This window comes from Branchiostoma lanceolatum, chromosome 15 (assembly GCF_035083965.1).
Source record: "Branchiostoma lanceolatum isolate klBraLanc5 chromosome 15, klBraLanc5.hap2, whole genome shotgun sequence".
Classification (NCBI taxonomy): Eukaryota; Metazoa; Chordata; class Leptocardii; order Amphioxiformes; family Branchiostomatidae; genus Branchiostoma; species Branchiostoma lanceolatum.
This window is the reverse complement of record NC_089736.1, coordinates 8,431,410-8,455,955: the sequence shown is the minus strand read 5'-3', so window position 1 is coordinate 8,455,955 and position 24,546 is coordinate 8,431,410. Positions and strand designations below refer to the sequence as shown.

Here is a 24,546-nt window from a genome sequence, read left to right as displayed (position 1 = left end):
AAGTTTCCTTGCTTTTTCTGTAGCAGGGTATGTTTTTACAGGGTAAGGTTATTAGTCCTTCCCCTTTAAGTTAAACATGCTCAATGCACCTCAACTTCACAATGTCACCCTTTTCCTATAATTATAAATATGTGATTTATGCAAGAAAGCATCATCAGTAACATAAAGGTCATTCTGGGCTCTGATATTCTCTTCAACTTTTAATGTTTAATGGCTTCAATTTCTTTTTTGGAGGTTTCATGAAATAATTACCAGCTTGGAGGATAGGCAAGATTATGTTTAAAGTAACTTTAAGAATAAAAGTTAAACTATAACCAAGAAAAGTCTCAGTTTTGATGGCAAAATTCTATATTAACTCCCTTTAAAATCTAAAGAAGTTGAAGTATCTTTTAACATCTTATTTTCAGAAGTGGAAGAGAAGATGGACCAACAGAAAGAAAGAAGAGACCCAGTGGAGAGAGAGAACAGGACAGCGAACAAAGGGACGACAGAAACAGCGAGAAGAGCAAGAGCAGTAGAGAGGTCAGATTCCTGAATATCAGACTTTATTAATAGTGTGTCTGTGATTTTTCAATTTGTCATATTCCAAAAGGTCTTGTACAGAAAAATGATACTGAAAAAAGCCAGCATTTGCCTTTTTGGGGCTGTAGGTAGAGGGTATGTGTGCTGACGGCAAAAATTTCAAAATTTACCGTAACCGGTTGAGCTCTTTACAGATGGACATGAGTCTAACTCTCTATGTTTAATTTTAGTTTGGCTGATTTTCTGAATATGAATAGACCTGTTTATAAGTAAAATGATTGATACCTTTTTATGGTGCTTTATGCAAACACTGCTTATTACAGTCATACTCTTTGTCCTTACAGACAGCTGACAGCAATCAGTCTTACCAGGTGGGTGCAGTACCAATTTCAACCAGCGTGTGGCGCTAGTCGTCATGCCTTCAGTTTATTGTTCATAGATGTCAATTTTCTGTTTAGTAGTGTGAATGTGGGAGATGATTATTAGGCTAACTGTGATACTACTGATTCGTTAAGGGTTATTGACAAATTATTTGTATCGTGAAGTTGAATGGCAGATTGCCCCAAAGTCATATTAAACAGAATGGCTGGTTGTGTCAGCATTTGCAAACTTGTTTTACCGAAAACTCCATGAATACATAAAACATACCAATGAACTAATTCCCAATACCTCTCGCAACAATTTACTGTCAAGTATTGTTTGACCCTCCTAAATTTACCGTTAAGCATTGCCTGGATCCCCCATGCAGACCCTCTTTTCTAACGGTAATCAAGATATCCTGCAGTTAATTCAACATAATAACCACAAAGACCAAAGAATCCATTTGTAACCTTTCCTTAACCCTAAGGCCTTCCTCCATTCATATGGGGTCATTTGGGCCATCCTGACTTGAAACCTTGCCAGATACATGATGAGGCAGCGTATTGAAGATGCATCCTGTCTATTTATAAACATTGACCCAGATAACCCATATTTCATCAGTCTATAGCGGTGTCTATATAGAGATATGAGTGTAACCGAATGCCCAGTGTTTCAAAGAGATGGTTCGTTTGAACCGGTGCCAGTTCTGAGGTGATAAGATGGAGAGAGGTCTTCTGTTGCAACGTAATCGGAGGGCGCACATATTCCTAGGTTGGAGATGGAAACAGGTACAGAAAAAGCTGCAAATTTTGTTGTCTCAGAGTTTGTTTTTATGTTTCTTTAGTTTGACTGTGTCTATACCCTTCTTCATGTTTCTTTTTTCTGAATTTGTGTCTCCCATATTGTAGTGCTTTGTAATATGTTTATATGTATACGAAACATGTGTGGCCTGGAGTAAGGTATTTTGGGTGGAGCAGTTAAAGAAAAATGTGTTTTTTGGATGGGGTCACTGTTATGATTAAAAACATTGCTTGGTTTTACAATAAACAAACATGGTGGCAACACTATTCAAGTTATTTCACTACTGGCATAGATTCAGCCTCCCCCCACATATTTTCCTGTTATAGAACAGTCCGAATTCATCTATCTTATCTCAGCCTGTTGAAAATGAACACATCTTCTGCATCACTGGTTGCTTCTTGTTGCCATGGTAACAGATGGAGTAATCAGACCATTCCTCCCTAGAGGGGGGTATAGAAGTAAAACTTATTGGGATTGCTATCCTATGGGGCTTGCCAGTCCGGACAGGTAATCAACTATGGAAGTGTTAATGTTTGGGGAGGTGTTGAAATAGTTTACATGTAGGAGTGGGCAATGTAGAGTTTTAGTTCAAGTATTATCTGTTGTGTTTCCATGTTATCAAACTGCATGTACAGTATGTTCAATTATGTGTTTCAAGTTGTTTTATGTTTGGCTGGAATGAATTTTGTGGTAGAAGGGGAAAGGATGCATTTGTGATGTTTTGATTAAGTTCACTTTTGAAACAACTGTTGTACCAATAGACAGAGCACAAAAGCACAGTGAATTTTTCATTGTTTACAGTATTTCCTTATAGTTAGACTATTTTGACAGCCGTTTTTTTCAGTTCTGTGTTTCGAGATGAATTCTATTAAGATTACATAAGTGTTGGTGTAATTCTGAAATATGCTTCTTTGTCTACATTTTTGTAAATAAGGTCTACAGAATGCCCGTTCCCATGTCATTGTGCCCTTTCTGTTCCTTGTAATGAATTCTACCTTACCAACTCATACGGAACAAGTCGTCTCATCTCCGCATCTTTTATCATCATCCCGCGAATCAATCCTCATGAAGGTGACCTTTACCGTTATTAGCGAGGCGTTGACCCAATTTTTTCGGTCATTTAGAACCTCACGGCGAGACCGTCGCTCGGGAATGGAAAAGTGCCGGGTCGTAAAAGCTAATCTAAATTCTAACGCGGTGTGAAGAATTTACATGTCAAAATGATGTTGGCACTATGAGAGTCATCTGTCTTTTGAGTGCCGCTTTTCTACATGTTGTTATCTTTTTAAAGTAAAAATGAATGCTTGAATAGAATGATGGAATATGGTCAAAGGTATTTCTAAAGGTTTGATATATCTTTTATGGGGACATAAAATGGAACTGAAAAGAAGTCTTATATTGCTTTTTATAAGACTTGATATCAAGTGTTTTATTTTATGTCTTTGCTCATTTTACTTTACAGCAATTTTCATGCAAATGCTATGAATGAAGACCTTGTTAAGGGTTTATTTTATATCTTTGCTAATAATGCTTTTCAACAATTTTCATGCAAATGCTATGAATAAGGACCAACATAACCTTTAAGTTAGGTCATGCTACATAAACTATCCATTGGTCAAATTGAAATCGACATGCATTTCTCTATCCGTGACTGTTAATGCCCATTTTCTGTGATATTTATAATTAGACACAGTGCTGTAAATTTATCCAACTTTGCAGCACTTAAATTTCACAGCATGGTGAAAATCAAGGGTTTGTGATATCTTTGAAATGACTGTTTTGATGCATTGCAAGGCGGTACATGTTATTGTCACCGCAAAAAAGGGAACATACATGTAAAACTATTGCAACTGTTACACGATTTACAGTATATTGATTGGTTAAATGAAGGTATCAGTTTCATGTTACATGTTTATCGTGTTTAAGGAGATCTTTTATCCTGCTTGTCAATGTTACAGTGCCCCCGAGTCACATCCCTGAGACAAGTGTGTAGTAAAGGGGACATAAAGATGTACTTCATTTATTTTACGACTAAAGAGAGATTACTTTGAGTGAATGCAAGTCTAACAACTTTATACATGATGCCAAGAGAGTAGATCTATAATATAATGTCATTTTATGCCTCTGTTGGCCTTGTTAACTGAATGAGAAATGTGTTCTTGCTTGGGGTTTTCGAACTGTTTTTTTCAATGATGAAAAGAATTGTATGTATACGTACAATGATCAATTTAAGATGTCCCAAGCTTTTAACATTTTCAATGATTATTTTTATAACATGAATATCAGTGCTCTAATTTGTATACCATAATTTGACATATTTCACATTAATCTTACACTTATTTTTCTGGCATGATGTGTAAGAAAAGATGCCACTAAAGAAGGTCCAAAAGGTACATGTTGAAATCCTTCCCACATCTTTTGGTGTACAGGGCAGTGCCCATCTCTGTTTCTACAGCCCTTGGGCCACACAGTTTGCAAGCACTGCAGCAGGGGGCTAGTCTACTGGTAGTGTTATACAATATCACTTTATATAACACACAGTTACAGCTGCAGTTATAATACAGTTATGCCTCTCTGTATATGTATACAAAGCAGTTTTGATGTAGAAGTGGCAAACCAAAGAAATCAGTATATGGACAGAATGATTCTAAGATCTAGACCTAAATCTATTGTTTGCCAACAGTTGCTCTTTCTGTATCATCAAGTGATGATGACTCTGACATTCCCGTACTCTCGCGCTCCCTCCCGCACACTGGGTCATTTCCACATCTATTTCCGTGCGACGGATAGTTTCGCGGCTTGCTAACTTTCCATTATGAGCTCATCCCCCCGAGGAATAGTGCAAAATAGATGGCAGGACAAACAGGTTGGTTTAGATTCCGGGAGGAAATAGCACATTCCTGGAAGCAGATTGGTTTAGATTCCGGGAAGAAATACAATGTCATCTGCTAGAGCTCATTCTTGGAAACTAGGAAGGCATGAATGAGGTAGGTGGAGCTTTTTCATCTTCAATATATTTGACATTCGATTTATTGATTTATTCACTTCTACTGTGATGTTCCGATGTCAATTTTTGTGCTCGAGTCAAATTATTGATCTAATACCTAAAGAGAAATTGGTACAATTTTGTTTTTACTACATGAATGTTTCTATATAGCAAATGATGTATCAAAATTCATAACCTTTCTAGAGAAGTTTGCAGAAAAGAACCAATATTTCATCTTTTTGTCAAAGAAAAATTCTAATGATTTACTATGACATGATATGCATTTGGTCACAGAAGATGATAATATGAAATGCTGTTTTTTGATAGTTATCATAAATTAACTTCTAATGTTATCATGTTGACATCAATCCTGATAAATATTACAAAGGTTGCATTATTTATGTGATATTAAAGTTTATGACTTTCGTTTTTGGTGACCACTAACCCCCCATAATTACCAACATATTCTCTATTTCCTAAGGGATAGGATTTGTGAAAATAAATTCTCATTACATCTCAAAAGTACCAATAGTTATATTATATATTGTATCTAGACATATACACTGTGTAATTGTTTTTCGTCAAAACCGTTCTTGTTTTAGAATCCAAAACAATGACTTGGCTTGTAACTGTCCGTTTCCCTATTTTCTTCAAGTGTTTATGATCTTCACATTCCAACAGAGGGGCTCAGAATGTCCAAATTTGGGCGTGTTTCACGGATGGTGGTTTTTCCATTATTAGGCAACAGTAGTGAAATCATCCCATAGGACCATCGGACATATGGAGACTGATAAAAACGTATTTGTTTTGAAATGTGTAGACTGGTACACCTTTGGATAAGATAGAGATACAGTAACTGTTAATCATTAGATATTAGCAGCAGATATGTGTTCTGTCTACTGTATTGTTACAAATGCAAACCTCCTTTTCCCTACTATATGTAATCAAGTTCCTGTGAACATGAAACGATTGACAGAGACAGGGGAGGGACGAAGGGAATGATTGAGAGAGACAGACATTGGCAGGTTGGGAAAGTGGTTAGGAGAGAGATTGGGAGAGTGAGATTTGGAGAGAGACAGAGAGAGACAGAGAGAGAGAGAGAGAGAGAGAGAGAGAGAGAAGGCTTGCTACTAGTAAGTATCCATTATCAAACAAATAGAAAATATCCTTCTTTGCTTTGTAATATTCACTGCAGTTTGTATTGAATAGCTTTGATGTAGACGTTGTCTTTTTTCTGCAAACTTTTGGAAAATATACTTGTCCACTCAGATTTTGGACGATTTCAAACCATTTGGGAAATGCCTCTAGATTAACCTTTAAAATGCTAACTTTCGAGTTGAGCAAGCAGTTTTGGTGATGTGTGGCTCCCTTAGTATATTGAAGGTTAAAGGGAGAGAATTTAATTGTTATGCTGTGCACATCCCGACACATACGGGTATAATACTGCACTTAACATTGCACAAACAACAGTGACAGCCGCCTATGTACTTAAGCCGGTATGCATAATGGATCAACCCATGCTTTACATCAAGAAAGGCTTAGCTAGGACGTTATTTTCAAGGTAATGTCATCATACAGAATGGATGAAATAAATGGTAGGGATTTCCTGTGATTCGCTTTGCTAGGGGATGTTTTTAAAAGCTCGGTAAGGGCCATTTTTATGAACGTGATACTATGTAAAGAAGAGGTATATAGTTCATTTACGCAGGTAAAGATAGTTTTTTTGCAACATTTGAACAAAAGTTTCCTGCTCAAAAATCGACCAAGTTAATAGTATAATCCACACTTTTGAAGAAGACAAAATGGTGAAAATACTATTATGCATTTTTAGGTAGTTAGCATTTTCCTATACATGTTTGGAAATTATATTTTACCATACATAGTACTGTGTCATTTCATAATGACCCAAAACCTAACTAGCTTTGTATTTCCTTTATGAAAAACAAACTTTCAAGATTAAAAGGAAATTACAGACATTATGTTTATTCGGCATCTATTCTTTGAAAGATGATATCCTTTCATGGGATTCCATAACAAAGGATAGACAAACGTATCAAGCAATAATGGCTTTGACAGTGACAACACATAATCCATTTTGAATTAAATATTCATGTGTTAATGTCCACAATGGCGCTGTGCCCAATTTCGTGGTAGTTAGCCGTGAGGGGGTCGCGAAGCGGGACAGATCGTCGCGGGGTCCCGTAGGCCTGGTACCAGCTCCGGAGAGAGGGTTTTAGAGTCAGTTATACGCCGGGAAAAAAGGTACATGTAACAGTTGTTAATCATATCAAACACATAATAATATAGTATTGGAATATGAATATTTTTTCTTTAATAGCTGTAAAAAAAGGATTTTCTTTGACTTTGCCTGACAAGCTTTAGCACTATTTTGAGAATTGATTTTTTTCCTAGATTGTTAATGCTCAATTTTTGAGCTGTGATTTTATAAAAGATATTTTATGTATGTTATCCTTTGTACCACGGTTATACCAACTTATGTTTGATGTCTGTGTACAAATGTAGAATCCAAAATAATGGTTATTGGAACATTCTTTCCTTGGTACTGAATGGCTTTCCAATGTGATAAATGCATCACTGAACCATGTCATATGTTTTAAAAGAAAGGTATTGAATGCTGCATATGAATTCATGATGAAGAAAAATTATGGCTTTACCTTTTTATTGGTAAAGCAACATTTTGTATGTTCTGCTCCCCAAATTAAAGACACAGTTATTATTATATTTTAACATTTAGCAATTCACATTTCTGATTGAGTAAATGATAGATGCACTTAGTAAAAGCCTATTCTGATAACTCAATTATAGCTGCATTTTTAACTCTCTAGTGTTCTGTAATTACTTTAGTGGTCAGGATAAATCAGTTGACTTTTTATATATGATGGTTAATTTGGTGAGCAACACTTAATGGTAGGAACCTTGAATCATTCCCAAATGTCTATATTAAATCAAGTCCAAAGTATTTCTTGCTAAATTGTGCTAAATCTATGCCAAGGATAGAAATTGTGTAAGGTATTTGCACCTGAAACAAATGTATTGGAACTAAACAAAGTACTAGACAAATGCACTGCACAGACTATTCCATTTTAGATGTTTAGGAGGCCTGTGTCCATCAGAAAAATGCTTTTCACAATAGAGATTTGTGATTCATCCTTTTGGGTGGGGACATAAAGCTGTATATTGGTGGAGATTCAGGTGTCAGCATCAGGCTTCAATCCTTTGCACACATATCGAGAAGAGTAGGGGTGGCCTGGTGTGCTTGGCTGAAAATGCGAGCTGTAGTGATGCCGCATTGCACTATATCAGCTATCCAAAAACTTTTGCATTAAGGTTGAGGTAATGGTGAAGGTACATTATAGTCCCATAGCCTTTTTGATGCCATAGGGGCAGTGGGTTAACAGTGTTAATCCACTGTGTCTAGGGCACGGTATCTGAAGGCAGCTTCCAACTCCCACCTTCCACCACCTTGTACCTCCCCAACCGAAGTCAGGTACCCATTTTTACACCGGGGTGGAGTCAGGAAAGTCGTGTCAAGTGCCTTTCCAAAGGGCACAACATTGATGGCATAGCAGAGGATTCAACCCCAGGACCTCTAGGTTCTAGGCCATATACCCTAACTGTTACGCCAACACGACGCTGGTAAGACAAAAAAAGCATCACGCTATCAAAAAATGTTTCGAAGAGAAAGTGATTGATTCATCACCTCTGAGCTGCGCTTCCTTCCAGCGCCACTCAGGTGATTAGAAGAGATGAGAAACTGATTGATATCTGAAGTAGTTTCTAATGAGGTAATTTGACCGTCATGAATTTTTGAGTGAAATCTAATCTCATCATGGGAAACTTCCTGCAGGAATTTGCATGGCTGTGATTCAGCGGAATTAAGTGGGAATATTAGCAACAGGAATGCCACGGCTCAAAATCTTTTATTTGTGTGTGTTGTACATATTGCAAAATTTCACCTGCAATTATAGAAAAATACTTTGATCTACAGAGGCATGCACACTTCAGATGTCCAGGTGTTGGATACATTCTTAAAAAGGTCTCTATAAATACTTTTCTTTTAAAATGCACCCAGTGGAGTTACGAGAGCACCATTTTGTATTTCTTTTCAGGTAGATCATGCACAAGCCTTCTTAGGCTATCACGTACAAATGTATGTTCTTAGACATTTAAACCTTTTATCTGCAAATTTGTATATACTTGTTCTTGTAATTCTCTCTTAAAGGCTCTCTTAATGGGCCACATGTATAAAGCACTGATAATACTGGAGATTACTGTAAAACTTTGAATAATTACAGTGGTTCTATTTTTGTGCCAAGCCTTTTTGTCACAACGTCTCCATCCCGAAGTCGCTGTGAACAAGAAAGATTGTTTGTCAGTAATACACTGTGTGCCCACCATCAACTAAACTCCTCTTACTGTGAAATCAAATCCTCTCGATCTTAAAGGAATTACAGTAATGACTTTACTGTCCTTTTTTGAGAGACCTTTTTTGATCTGTAAGCTTAGCGTACTTTTTAACAAGCTGTGCGGATTCCCAAATGTGCCCATTAAACCATTTCCTCTGACATTTTAAGGCATAGTTATGTGGTTTCCTACAGGGTTCTCCTAATTCTTCTGCTGTGAACAATTGGGACAGGGATGAAATATTAGACAGTTTCGAAAGCCTCCTATCGTGAAATTAAGCCCATAAGCTTTAATGAATTAACAGTATTTCTTTGAATCACTAGTAAGACTTCTTTTACCACTGCTTTCCTGAACATTAAGTCACCTCTTTTCTAAGATTTAGAGACAAAACAACCTCAAGAACGCAATGTTGTTTTCACTGTCTGTCAAAATAAGCCAAATGTTTCAATGTGACATAAAGTTTCTTACACACAGACTCTGAGTCTAATTTGGTAAAGACACAGTGGTGAGAATTTTTGCCAATATCAACGCTACAGTGTAAGTTGAAAGAGTGTTTGCCTTGGTGTGGTTAGAAGAGTTGGTAAGAGTCCACCAAATATTTCTAGGTGAAGTGTGCGGTATAGAATGGAGATTTGAGGAAGAATCAGAACTTTGAATTGCAGTTGTACCATGGAATCTGAGGTTAGTACTGTGAATAACATTTCTTAGTCATAGTTTTGTCATTTTAGATCATAGTATTCAGTGTCCAAAGGGATGTCCCTGTTGCCCAACTGGTAGCAGACTCACAGTGCTAGTTCCAAGTGCTAGTAACGTCTTGCATAAAACATTGTCATCATGTAATATAGATAATGCTAACACTGCAAGACTTGGAATTCAGGAATATTCAGGTGTGCAGAAATTATTTTGGGTGCACATAATAAGATGAAGTAAAATGTTAGCAAAATCTAGTCAGAAACCTTACTGCTTCTCGTCAGAGCCTGAGTTTGTTATTCTTGTTTTTAACACTTAAAGTCAAGAATATGCTGTATATGCTGTGAACAATATCTTAATGTACAGAACCTTGCACAAATATCTAAGTGCACCAGTGCACCCACAGTCCAACGTTAGGTACACAGCTCCAATTTTAAGTGAACAAAATTGCATATGCATTTCAAAAAATATTTCAAGCCCTGAACATTGTCTTACACTAAAAACCTAAACCAATGGTCACATAGTACTATTCACTTTTAATGTACTACACCAAAAGTTGACTTCTGTATTGACGTTGTTTATTATTATATTCCAAGTTGTCAATGGATAACCAGTTGTACCAGCTATGATATTAAATGCTAGAGGCTCACTTAGGTTATTTTGGCACAAAGCTTTGTCCTTGACAAGGTTGTTTGACCTTAAGGCTTTAAGGACATCACATGGCACGCTACAGTGTTCTCTAAGAATGCTGGGAAATGCTTCTGAACCCACATTTACTAGGTGTTTCTTTTGGCATTCTATAATCAACATAGGGAGGATTATCATGCCAGTGATAAATGTTATTGTGCTTCTACTGTAAGTTGGATGTGACTAACTTCCTCCCTGCTGCCTTAACCCATTACTTATTTAAAATTGGTGCTAAACGGCTACCTTAGCATGGTGAAGGTTAAGAAGCAACAGTAAAAGGGATTATTGTCTTTTTTCTTTCTTTCATTTTGAAAACTTAAGATGAATTCCGAGTCATTTCAAGTCAGTCAAAGTTTTCAGACTGCCTAGTGCAACGTTTTGTTTTTTAGATTTGTGATCAGAAAAAGGCCTTTCCAGGATGCACAGTGCATAATGCATAGCATTAGTTTTGCTTCTTTTCCCCCTGTATTTAATGGCTTTTAATCTAAGATCCAACTTCCAAGGACAAGAATTACTACGGGCCATACACATCTTCACGACCACTGCGTCTGCCCAGTGATAACCTAGTTCTAGTTTAACACCTCTTCAATCATGTCTGCTGTTGTTTTTTTACGCACGAGTGTACCTGTGCCTTGCCTCGCCTAGCATATTATGATAGGAAGTGATTAATAGTGGTAGTTTGCATCTTATATTTGCCACTGTCAGGATATGGGAAGGATAGCATCATTTTAGAAAAGTTTAACTTTTGTGTGTGTCGAGAGGACGTGTGATCGGTTGCTGTGCAGCCGACCGATGATGATAATGTGTGTCAAAAGGAAAGTTTTTCTTGTTTGAAATACCAGAATATGCACTGTCCTTGGTACTGATGTTGTTAGCTTTCAGATAAGACAGTTATGAAGAAGTTGATATAAGACTGCTGTACTAAAACAGTAGGTGTAACTGTAGGTGTAAGTTACTTTCTTCTTTCTCAAGAATGCAGGAAGTCATCCTGTCCTTGGTGCTGAATCAAGCCTTCCACTGTTTCCTGAAATAAGAAGGGTCTCTAAAATCTTTTATTAGTCAAGGCAGTTATGAATAAGTTAGTGCAAAACTGCTTTTCTGAAACATCATAGACATAACTGGTCTGCTTGTATAATAATATTCATTAAGTTTTGACAAACTTGAAACCTGTAAAAACAGATTGTGTGATATATTATGTATCAAAACTATTATCAAAATACTGAAAAAAGCTTTGCACTGATGTTGATATAGTTATTTTCAAATTTTTGCATTTTAAAACTAAATACTTGAAACAAAGCAATGTATCTAAATACTTTCCATGCCTCTTATTTTTTTGCTGGTGACAGATTTTCATACCCACCTGCGACTTTATAAACCGATATTGGCAATGTTGCATGCCAAAAATTAATCTATCATTCAGAAAGTCCCTAACGGAAATCCTCCCTGGAAAAATTATGAAAAATTGCATTTCCCTGAGGTCACCACTTTCCATGTGGTTCAGCACACGTCATTTGTCAAGCTGTCAAAAATATAAGCCAAATCATAGAATCACACGGGTGATGATTTAATTGCTAAATCCTCACTGCAAGGCACCATTCATCAAAAATCATCAGATCTGGCAGAATTCCTATCTTATCTCTGAGTGTAGATTTGATCCAATCTTGGTAAGTATTAAGTGATGAAATGATATGTAGATATGGGGGTGTTGTTCTTTATCATGAAAAAGAGCTGTGTTTTAGATTGCAGGTATCTCTTCCTTTTATCCAAGTCACATAGTCTGTAGCTTGAGTTGTGACCCTGCCTCTGGGTTTAAAGTTTGGGAGATTGAATCCTGTCTTTAAGTCGTAATGTCTTCTGTAACGGTGTAACAGGTGTATGTTCAACAGGGCTGTCTCCAGGACCCGTCCCTCTGTCCCAGGATGGAAGTTCGCTTCTTGGGATTGACAAAAATCTGAACTTCATGACATGAAATTTACGAAAATGAATTTCGTAAGCTTAAAATGATGGCTAGTAACAGCTTTACAAACTGCAGCTCAAACACAAGCATTGGGAAGTACAATCCCTGTTACACTGCTTCTAAAAAGTATTTTTATACCCGAAATAATCAATGACATAAGAGCTAAACCTTTAAAAAGTCACGGGTGTTTGGCCAGCTGCAGGGTAAAGGATCACAGGAGTGTACTGGAGCTAGAAGAGAATGGATTCTAGGCTTAACAGGTAGCACCCAGAACAACAGATGTTCCTGTACTTAAATCCTCCCAGGGTGGACACTTGTGGCAAATTGCAGATATCCAGGGGTGCATCCGAAGCCCTGCGTCTTTTGTCTGTCCTCTGGGGCCATCCGCAAAGTGAGGTTCAGAACTGTGTCACCCTGAAAACATGCAGGAAACAGCTTTACTTAGGGGGCCTTCATCACTCATCCTGTCAGCAAAATCTACTTTTAAAGGGGGAGGGGGGCTTGGATCCAAGGGTAAATGAAGGACATTAGTGTCAAAACAGACCATGTGAAAAAAAGTACATGTACATTTGTAAGTGGTCTATGTATTATGTACAGGTAGTTAAACATGGTAATCAGGTAAAGCCACCAACTATGGCTCATGTTTATAGCCAAGAACACTGGGTCAAGCATGTTGAGTTCTTTTACGTGCAGAGGTTTGACACCTGAGGCTTACACCTGAAGCTCCCACATACACAGGACCATCGGCTTTACATCACCATCCTAAAGGACTAATGCAACCCTTCTCACCATGCCTGACCGGGGTTTGAACTTCTGTCTCCGGATTCACAGAATTTGATCCATATGTTCGCTTTATGTATACAGCTGCCTTTTGCACGAGTCATTAGCTACGCAAAGTTCACCTTTACCACTTGTGGTGATAATTGTTGTAGGGTAATTTTCTCCTTTGTAATTGGGCACACCTCCTTCATTATAGGCCAGCTCTCAGCAGAGGTCACAATGGCATGTTTGTGGAGTTTATATGTAGAAAGATGCAGGCTATGCAACACAACTTGTGGAAAGGGCTTTCAAGCACAGTCTTGACACAATTTGAAATTCCTACCATAAGTCGAAATTGTATGTCAGTTGAAATGCTCATTTCAAAACTCTAGATACAATAATGTTTCGAAATTTGAGGCATTATTTGAAATTGTTTGCACTATTCAAAATTCTTTGCACAATTCTAGATTCTTTGCATAATTTGAAATTCTTGGTGCAGTTTGAATTTCTAGGTATGTTAGTTGAAATGCTTGGTTCCATTTCAAAATTCTAGATAAGATTCAAAATTCTCTGCACAATCTACCGGTAAAATACTTGGCACAATTCAAAATTCTTTGAACAATTCAGAATTCTGTGCACTGTTTAAAATTCTGTGCACAATTGAATCTTCTGTGCACAATTTGAATATTAGTGATTATGGAGCTTGAACCATTGTATTACTGCTCTGACAACTGAGACGAAATATGGGTAAAGAAATATTAGATATAAATCATTGATTTCATAAAAGCTGGCATCTCTATTGAAAGTTGCTGACGTTGAAATGATATGATCAAGTGCATGTCACGACTCCACTGACAGTGATGGGTTGTCTAGACACTCTAAACTGCAATTTTTGGACAATTTTGTTTCAAAAAGAAAAGCTGCTAGCTGTTAGATCATTCATAATAGTGATTAATACATACATAATTCAGTACCCTCACTGTTAAACTTGAAACACAGGTGTTGATTGTGTGATGAGTAATAAGGTCAAAGTCAAAATAAACCATCCGAGTCTAATTTAATGTAACTTGTTTGTTAGAAATGGTAACAGTTTAAGTGTGTAAGTTCCAAATCAAAAAAAAAAAATTATTTTTATTTTCCTGGTTTTCAGTACTAATAGCAACAGTTGATAGTAATACATGTATAAGAAAAACTCAACCAGCACTTACGTTTTATTGAAAATGATTTGTTGATATCTACCCAAGACTGACAGAACCTAGCTTGATGGTCAACAACTGGGAAAAATCCAAATCCTTGGAGAGGTCAGCAGAAGTTTCATAGATAGGGTATTCCTGACTACCCTATGAAAGTATTTCTGGGCCTCACATTGTTCTTGGTGAATCAGTTTGAAACCTTACAAGAAGTTTCCTCAAAATTTCTGGAAACCATTACACCCCAAAAATCTCTGGCATCTTACAGTATTAGATTTGATAACGTCCTGAAACTTTGTGCAATTAATATCCTATTTGTTACAAGATAATAAGATTTACTTTCCCATCCTGACCAGACAATAAACCACAGCATCAAACGTTGACACTTTTACGACCCGTCCCGCTGTTAGTTTGCGGGAATTACCTGGTCACCTGAGCTGTGGAATGTCACACCTGGGGATACCGGAGATTACCACGAGTACTTGCTTGTATATTTTCGATTTTTAATTGTAACAAATAAGGTTGTTAAGGGCTGTTGTAAAAGTGTTCTTTGATGCCACCCTAATGCTTAAAGTTTTGATGCTGCATTGGTGCCAACTGCCATTGTAATTTCTCAGTAGTTATGGCTCTTCAGTCTTCAATTACAATCTACTAATGATAATGATAAGGGATTTTATATAATGTAATCTGTTATTCTGCTAATTGAGATTTTTTAGTGAGAATGATGAAACCTTTTATTGGAGAATTTGTCAATCTTTCAAGTTAATACAAATTATGTCTTATTAGCAGGTCAAAATTCTGCATATACTGTATTGGAATTATTGTACAGTTTAAAACATGGGACATTACAATGTGAGTGTTTTTGAAGAGGATTTTTTATTTTCTCTGAAAGACACAATAATGGATAATATCATAGATTTATCTTTGATATTTGGGGATATGTAATAACTAGGTTTTAAGATTTTTCCTAGTAATTTTAAACAATATTTAGCTGAAACATTTTACTTCTGGATTAGATAATGTAAATATTTTACATGTTTTTCAGTTTTTGGACAGTAAAAAATGGTGTTTTTATCCTCAGCTATATATGAATCTCTTGGGAAGTTTTGAATTATTAATATGTGTGTTAAAATGAAAGATAGAGTAGAGGGATTAGCATACTGTTTTTCACATCAGGAATGTTTGAGTATTACATTGTAAATGTACAGTGTCAACTTTAGAACGTACTGTCATCTTTGTGTTTGTGGTAATATCCACCAATGTGCACTGCATGACTCTTTTTCCCTTTCTGATTTCTATCTTTTATGACCTGCTCCTATGTAGACAACATCATCAAAAATAGTACAGTACATGGAAAAATATAGACAAGCTACATGTATAAGACCAGTGTAGCATGCCAGAGTTTACCCCTGGCCAGAACGTACCAGGGTGTATTCTGTCCAGGGGTATCATCTGACCTACTACACCAGCCGTAGACTGCAATGCTATAAAACTGCAGGACAAATGCATGGTCACACCATGACGTTTACGGTAATAGACAAACTATATAGACCAGTGTAACACTCAGGCAGAGTTTACCCCTTGTCAGAATGTACCCGGGTATGTTCTGGCCAGGGGTACGTTCTAACCTGCTACACCAGCTATTGACTACAATGCTATAAAAGTGCAGGACAAATGCATGGTCACACCATGACATTTACGGTAATAGGACGCCAATCACTAAAGGCCACCCCTCCATCCCACCACTGATGATACCATCACCTGATGGCCTGCCCTACACACACCTATTGATCCCCCCACCCCCCAGGGGAGCATGAGTCATCCCCCTAGGGCCTGGGGCTGCACAGAGATGACCAGCCTGTTAGATAGAGTAGATTTGTCATGCTTACCGTATCTGTCAGTGTTGTATTTAGTTTTGATATATCCCGCATTTACGTGAAAGGAAACATGGTGTTATATAATGTGGTTTAAGATTTGTGATACATACATGTTTAAACTATACACTACGCATGGCAATGGTTCTAACAGTGTATTAAACAGGTAACATGTACATGCTTGCAACATTAAACAGGTAACATGTACATGCTTGCAACAATTGATAAAAGATAGTACATTATATGCATAATACCATGATTGATTTGACTCTATCATAGAAAAATGCATCAAGACATTAGGATGGCAGGTGGATACTACTTACAGAATCTTCTCTCAAAATTTCTTTACTTATTTTTCTCAATCTGAAAAATTTTAAATTGATATCAAGTTTTGCTGAAAAGTTGTTCTAAATGCCACAGATCTTTGCCAATGCACATGGTGAAATATCTGTGGTGGTTTTGTGTTCCTGGTTTTCACAGTGACCTCCAACCATGAACTTTTATGATTGTGTTTCTACATTTGTTTCAACCGCAAACTCTTGATTTTCACCTTGTTGTGAAAGTTGGGAAACAGAACAGACCTAGGAGCAATACTTCTGCCTTTGATATTGAGTCATCATTCAAGACTGTTATTGGGTGTCAGTTGGGCCAGGCTATTTTGCATTCATTTTCAGTGCTATGACCCCAGATATGTTCTAAAGTGCTGTCAGTTTGATAAACAGGGTTAGTAGGGTTATTTGGGGTCACGCAAAGGTATAATAATCATTTGGAATATGGCAAGATAGACCTGTTGTTTACTGTGACAGTCATAAAACAACAGTACAGTTGAAGAAAGTCCTAATGTCTTCCAAGTTGTTGCAGTTGTTCCATTCATCAATGTGTTAATAAACAAAAGTTGGAAATAAATTGTTAGAAATGTTAACCAGCCTGGTTTTTCAGTCTACAACTGAATGTCAGTCACTGTTTCTTTTTTTATTTTATTTTTATTTTTTCTACCTAATCCGTTAATTTTCACCAAAAAATCCGAGAACTGAGAAATAAGTGGCTTAAAGCATGAGTGCTGGAAAACGTATGCAAAGTGATGGGGGCTGTGTAAGCATAGCTCAAGGGCACTGTCGATTACAGCAGATGATAGGTGCCCTCGGGTCACAGTCTGTACACATTGTGCAGTCTGAATTATTCATAGACAACAACATCGGGGAAAGGAAAAATGTGTTTTGTTTCAAATTATTGAAAGCAGTCTGGCTGAGAATTTTGCTGACGCTGTAGGTTTAACTAACTACATGTAATAAGAGAAAATTAGGTGAACTTAAAGTTGGTTCTCTAAAGTGCAAAATTTTGTTTGCAATACAAGTGCCAAGATTTCTGGAGAAGCACACCATAAATTAGATATCAAAACAGGAAATTCTACTGGAGTACTTAGGAAAGCTGCCAGGGGACCCAGAATTTAACCATTTCTTCATTTTGCAAACTCCTACCAACATACTAGTACCAAATATTGTTAAGATTCATCCAACTTTATCTAGTTAATATGCTGTTCACAGACAAATAGACATACAGACCGGAAAACATAACCTTCTTGGCGAAGGTAATTACGTATCATGATACGGTACTAAGGTTGTCATCTCAATCGTTATGTTTCTGACAGCACTTTTATGTGCTGCGTAGTAAAAATGATCAAATTTGCATTTTTATAGGCATAGTACGATGTTTTTTTATGACAACCAGGAAGGTTATAAATACATGTAGTTTGTTCAACAGGAAGTCCTCATGCATAATGTATCCTCATCAATTCAGATATGGGCCGATTTTCTTCCCCAAATCTATATACCTGTACATGAACCACATTTTCGGAAAGATTGACATAACTGATGTGATGATCAGTGAATCACTTTTTCAACATGGAAACCAGCCTGTAAGGTTTGATCCAAGTTCACACCAGGAAGGACCTCAATTTTTCGCTAAGTGTGGTGGGTTCTTTGTGGCTCTCCTCAAACAAGGGACCTCTAGCTTTACATGTACATCCCATCCAAAGGGACATCCCTAACCAACGCTAGTTGCTTATTTGCACCTGAGTTGAGTGAGGAAATAGGTGTAAAATGCCTTTTCCAATGGCACAACATTGGTGCCTGCCATGGATTCAAACCCAGAACCTTCAGATTCTAACCACAAGACAAAGACACTGTCTTGTTTTGTAGACAGTATGATAAGCCTGTCAGCTCTGTGTGAATAGCTATTCCCCAAAGCAGCAGGTAATAAAGCTGTTGAAAATCATACATTTTAATGGCCTTAAAACTTCATTTCACACCTGAATGGATTTGACCACGTTACTCTATTACTGTAGGCAATAGGATGGAAAATGCCATGGTAATGTCGCCTCGAATTCACACGTGTGGAGAGGGTGGATTTCCCAAGGGTTTCCTCAGACGCTGGTCATATTCAGCAACAAATGTGGATAAAATCACACAAGTGAGAATTACCAAATACTTAGTGGTACATTGAAAAAGATTGCTGGAGTTAAGTGTTGTTGTATAAGTTATGTAATGGCAACTGTCAGAATTTTGCAAGGTACCCTGAAAAACAAATTCACTTAAAGTTATAGAAATCAGCTAATGCAGAGTCTTTCAGTGAACCTAGCTTGAAATATATCTTAAATGACTTCGGATATCCTGGTATTCAAGACATTATTGAGAAGGCCTGATGATAACACTGTTATTTAATGTGGCAGTCGTAGGGTACACCAGGTAAATCACCAGAGTTGAAATTTTTTCTCTTCATTTTTGCATTGCCCTTCTAACAGTCCTTTTTTAGTCACTCCTGTAACTCCTAGCTGAGTTAACAGGTTGGTGTAAGTTTTCACCTGTATAATTTAGGAAGCCACAGCTTATAATTAGCACAGGTCTGTAGAATTAGTGGGTTTAATGACAGGAAAGCTGGGCTTTCATCTGGTCAGCCCTGTCCTCACCTGGCCAGACAATAGTGCGGCCAGGCTGGACACATGTCAGGTCATCTCTAAAGGGGGAGGCAGTGGTGAGGGGGGGGGGGTCTTAGTCTCTGAGTCTGAATCATACCCTTTTTTCTCTAATAGTTTGTTAGTGCCAGTTGCATAATGTGGTTGGAAAAGCATACTGTGGTTTTGGTTGGTAAAGTAAAGGTCCCATGGTCTTGTTGAGGTTGTAGGGACAGTGGGTTTTTAATTCATATTGTGTCTTGGGCAAGGTATTAGATGGCGGAGCCCATCTCTCTTTTTCCACCACCTTTTACCTTCACAACGGATGGATGGAAGGAGGAAAGTTGAGTAGAGTACCTTTACCAATGTCTAGGAATTGAATAGGCGACCCCTTGATCCTGTGTCTGCTAGCCAATATATTAAACACTAAGGCCATCAGGCACACGAGGACTGAGAGTCTAATGTAACTTGTCTGATAGATCATATAGACAGAAAGTGTCACAACTTTTTCCTCCTACCCCTCTCTCCCCCTAATGAACTGTGATTGGTGCATTTTGAGTACCTCATTTAGGGGTCCTTAATTTGTCTGAGGTGACCCCTGTGTGGTGCCCGCTCAAAAACCCGCTGACCTGAACCTTATAGAAAGTGACATGGTCTGTAGAGATGCTGGACTCCGCTACTGTGCCTCAGTCTAACCCAAAGGAATTTACTACAGCCTTTCTGTCCTCTATTCACGGGTTGAATAGCTAGAATTGTGAGCAGCAGTCTTCTCCGATAATACGTATAATTTAGTATGGATGTCATGTCTATGATTTGCATATCTTCCATCTTCCTTCTCGGTAGTCTATTTTCCCGCGGACGGGCAAAATATGGCGTTACTGCTCCGATTCGTCACTTAACGTCTCTTAATGATGGGGTTGTCTTTTGAAGGGGGTTGTTTAAGGGGAGAAAGCTGTCAATTTAAACCATCGTTTTTAAAAAGATTGGTGTCTTCTTGGTTTGGTGATTGCCTTTTTAGGGATTCAAGTGGGGTGTCTGCTATTAGGTGTAAACAGATAGCTTTGGCACCTTGCAGTTGGGTTGTTCCAAACTCGTTTCTATTTGAGGGGAACAATAGCTTGGAATAATCTATTCTAATATAAACCCCAGTTGTGATATGTTACATATAATTCATACTGACATATTTTCATATACAGAATGTTATGCAGTGCTGGTTTTTATTCTCGGGGCTTGTTAATACTAAACAGGTGGTTATATTTCCCCGTCGACGCTCCTCAAATCTGTTGGGACTTGGTACGGCCCATTAACACGGGCCGACTACAGGGAATTGTGGGATGGGATAGTGCTGTCACGACATGCCGTGTGCCGGCCTTTCAGTATTCCGCTGTTTTAAATTCAAGGGGAAGAGCAATCGGAATAACAGCAGTCGAAAACACAGAGGAAAACATGGCTTGGAGGTAGGACATTTTTAATGTAATTATTTCTACTGCCAACCCCGTGCAAAACCATTTCAAAATGCCAGGTAGCAAAATTGACCCCGTTTCATATCCTCTTACAATGTTCCTCTTCGATTCCTTGCACAACTTTCTGATATTAGATATCCTCGTCGTAAAAACATTTATAAAACCATTCTAAAACATTTCCATTACCCTCAAGCTAAAAGAAAATTCCGTTTTCTATTCCTGTTGGGAAGCCACCTGGTATGATCTATTATCTGTAAGACATCACATATAAGAAGCTGCCATCTTTCTTGATAGTGAAATAGGAAAATCAGTATATTGCTTGAAGTGGCAGTTGTGAAGCTGGCAGTTACAGCCACTGTTTGAATGTCCCTTTGTGCTTTTTGCATCCAAGGTCATTAAATTATGGAACATCGGACCATCCTCTTTTGGGATTTCCTGATGGTAATGGAATATTCCATAATCCAGGCTTTAATAATAGTGAGCATCATTCTGAATATTAATACTGTAAATGCTGCTGAAGATGAGTGTCATGTATCTTCCTACCGAAAATCATACATTTATGACATCTGGAATATTTCCTGATTTTGTCGTTGTAAAATCAGAAAGCAGTGTCCTGATTATATTATGTAGGGCCTACTGCAGACGACGGTACATAATACCAGTAATAAGGTCATTAAAATTCCTGTCTGCTCCGCAGGCACTTTGCATGCTGAATGTCCGCCGAGGCCTTCATTGCCTGTTTAATATGTAATTGCAAATGCACAGGATTTATGAGCATGGTTAAGCCTATTGCCTGTTTCAGACTGATGAGTTGATGTTGTTTCTTGCCTTGTAAAAGATTTGCATGCTGAATGGTAAAATTCTATGGCAGTGGTAGTTATGAGAAAATACACACTGACTTGATTTTATGACTGACATTCTCTGAACACCCGAAACCCAGAACTTAAAAAAGATTTAGATGTACAAAAGGAATTTGCCTAAATGTGGACATCAAATTGACCACAAATGGTGTCAAAGTGATTTAAGACACAGAACATGGTATAACATGCAAAAAGTCATCTATTCTGTCATCGCTCCTTTGTTTGTTCGTTCGTTCAGACCCTTGCCTAGTGGCACATAGGGTATCAAGTTTTCTTGCTGTTTCAATATCAGGGTATATTTTTACAGGGAGAGGTTGTGTAGCCCTTCCCCTTCAACATGCTCTAGACACCTCCTCGAAGAGAGAATACCCATTTTATGTCCCTTCCGAAAGGCGGTTGTAGCCCCATCCGAGATACTCTTCCCAGGATTGAACTTGGGTTTCCCAGTTAGCAACGAATTGGAACCAGAAGCTCAAGTCGACAACGCCTTATGCTTAGCAAACAAAGACTCATGACTATAGTCAATTCATTATCTAGACTTAAGAGATAAAAGTAGTTCCTCTTTACCATTGTCCACTGATTAAGCCTGGCTGATAGGATTATGGTCAACCCTTGAATCACCGTTATTTAGTTAAGGTTGATTGAAATATATGGTAATGAGGCAATTTGTGTGATGATCTGCCAAGTAAATAAAAAGCGTGCCCCTTAATTGACCTGTAATTCTATTACTATGGGATTATCATTAAGTGTTGTGCTTTTATTTCTTGGAATTTCATAATGTAGGGAATCACTCAGGGGTCACAATACTATAGTTATAAGGTCTGTTAAAACTGCTTATAATATAGAGTTATGAGTTTTTTTTGTGTTCCAAAAATTTGTAATGTACTGAAAAGAGTATAAAAAGGATTTTTTCCTCATGTAAAACAGACTCTTTTGGTCTTCTCTTACAATACATGTCTCAGGTAGAAGACAAAAGATATGCCAATTCCTCTTCAAATATTTTGGAATTTTTTGTGTGTAGATTTTTTGGCATGAGGAACTCGACCCACACAGCTAGATCTGATCACAGTTCAACCTTGTCTTTCTCCCCACTTACTTACTGATTTTCATAAGGACGTTGACTGGAACGTAATGAACACAATGATTTGGAGTTTGGTGGATACTGATAAAAGACTTCATGTCATATGATTATGCCCCATATTATTTGAGTTAAGCACCTTATTTCTCTGTGAGGCCCAGAACTTATCGACCGTCCCTCGTATGAGTCATCCAATGTCAACTCTCCTGACCTGCATGTGTTAAAAGAACCCCAAAAATCAATCCTTCACAAGGCACAAGCCTTTCTTGAGTTTCCTACCAACTACCTATCTCTTGGCTTAGATAGACTCTTGTTAATACATATGTCTGCATTGACTTTGTTGTGGTTTATTGGTTAAGTTAAAGTCAGTCAGATTGTTGGTATTTTATCTTATTTTAATAACTGCTAACTGGTCACAGTATGTTTCCCCATCACAAAATTTCTTCTTACAGTTTGCTCTGCTACTAGTTTTGAACTGCACAAGTAATCTTGACCTAAATATGAATTGACCCAGTTATCAATAATCATGTTATAGATTTGCAACAGATGATATCATGTACTTGATCCAAAAATCAATCATATCAGCACATTCCATGACGTTACATAAACTAACCACAAATGATTGGTATCCGAATTCCCAAATATCCTTGTTCATAATTTGGAGGGTTCTATTTCTAATATCTCCTATTCCCCCCATATTGCTTCTTGTATGGAATAGTCCAAATGAACAAACATGTAATTGACACTGAGTATGATCATAATTTTTCCCACAAGGAAGTAATTTTCTAGACTATTGCTTTATAGTTCAGATAATAGTCATATCACAATGATCATCAGATACTGTTTTGACACAGTTATATAGATTCCCTGTGTATTGAAGCAGGCCGATTCCCGCGGTGTTCTGATGTATCCGATACGCCGTCACGAGACACAGTTTACATGACTTGCATGTTCAATACCAGGGTGGGGATATCCAATGGCTGCTGCAGTCTTGCTTAATTGTTTGCTTTGCTGATGGTTTGATGTGATAGAACGTTGTCCCCCATGCCTACCAGGGATATTTTCACATCAGGTGTAAGTAGACTATAGTGGAAGGGATCCTTGCTTGCGATGTTACGTGTATTTCTGCTAGTTACTGTCATTTGGGAGGGAATATGTACGTGACTTATGTATGGTGTATCGTGCTTGGTTATTTTCAAGGTGGGGCTATGATGTAATATTGGTTTTGAATACAGATGCTGTAATTCCGTTTTCTTAGATGATAACTTATCATGTTTGAGACGTCTGTATTACAAATTCTTGTATTGTGCTACTCAATAGACATTCTTTTATATGTATAACCCTTTTTTGTTGTCCTTTTGTTGGTTATTGTTCATCTTTGTATTCAAGTCTCCAGTTTCAACTGGGTATGCAGGAAAATCTTAAATTCAGCATTCTTCTGGTACATAGTAACTTAAGACTAGTTTATCGGTAGAATCATATGCATTATGGAAAACAATTGATTTTTGTACATTCGAAGGGTGGTGTGCTTGTCATAGCTTTGATGATTATCAGTTGACTTAAAACCGCCAAATGGTCAGATTTTGTCAGAAATAAGCTTTCTTGTTAGTCTGTCAGTGTCAAACTTAAGGGCCTCTTTTGGCCCGACATTGACACACGGTACATTACTAGCAAGAATGTTGGTTAGAATGACAATGTATAGATAATCTTATCATGTAGCTTTGTTACCAGATATTTTTGGCTTTCTCGAGCTTCTTCTAAGATATAAATTCAAACAGAAAGAAAGACAGACGGAAGCTTTAAAAAACAATTTGTGGTTAAAATCGACCATTGACAATTGGTAAGTCTCTAAAATAATTAGTGGTCAAAATCAATGGATTTCACCATGGTGCTGAAAATATGGCTACTGTGAATTTGCCTTCATTTGAAGAGCGCACATTTTTT

General features: G+C 37.5%; 1 protein-coding gene and 1 long non-coding RNA gene across 8 annotated transcripts in view; one reads left to right on the top strand and one right to left on the bottom strand.

Annotated features, from left to right (window-relative positions):
• LOC136420653 (uncharacterized) overlaps positions 1-24,546 on the bottom strand; it is a 541,092-nt gene that overhangs the window by 375,999 nt on the left and 140,547 nt on the right. The window lies entirely within an intron of this gene.
• The window catches only part of LOC136421201 (uro-adherence factor A-like), a 72,284-nt gene that overhangs the window by 8,305 nt on the left and 39,433 nt on the right, over positions 1-24,546 (top strand). For 2 of the 5 annotated variants that reach the window (XM_066408380.1, XM_066408384.1), the window contains exons 2-3: positions 408-522; positions 867-893. In XM_066408380.1, the coding sequence (XP_066264477.1) occupies positions 408-522; positions 867-893 (142 nt within the window). Of the gene's footprint in view, positions 1-407; positions 523-866; positions 894-6,835; positions 6,932-20,541; positions 20,659-23,601; positions 23,677-24,546 lie in introns of those variants that run through there. The other 3 variants (XM_066408383.1, XM_066408381.1, XM_066408382.1) reach the window with 3 other exon arrangements.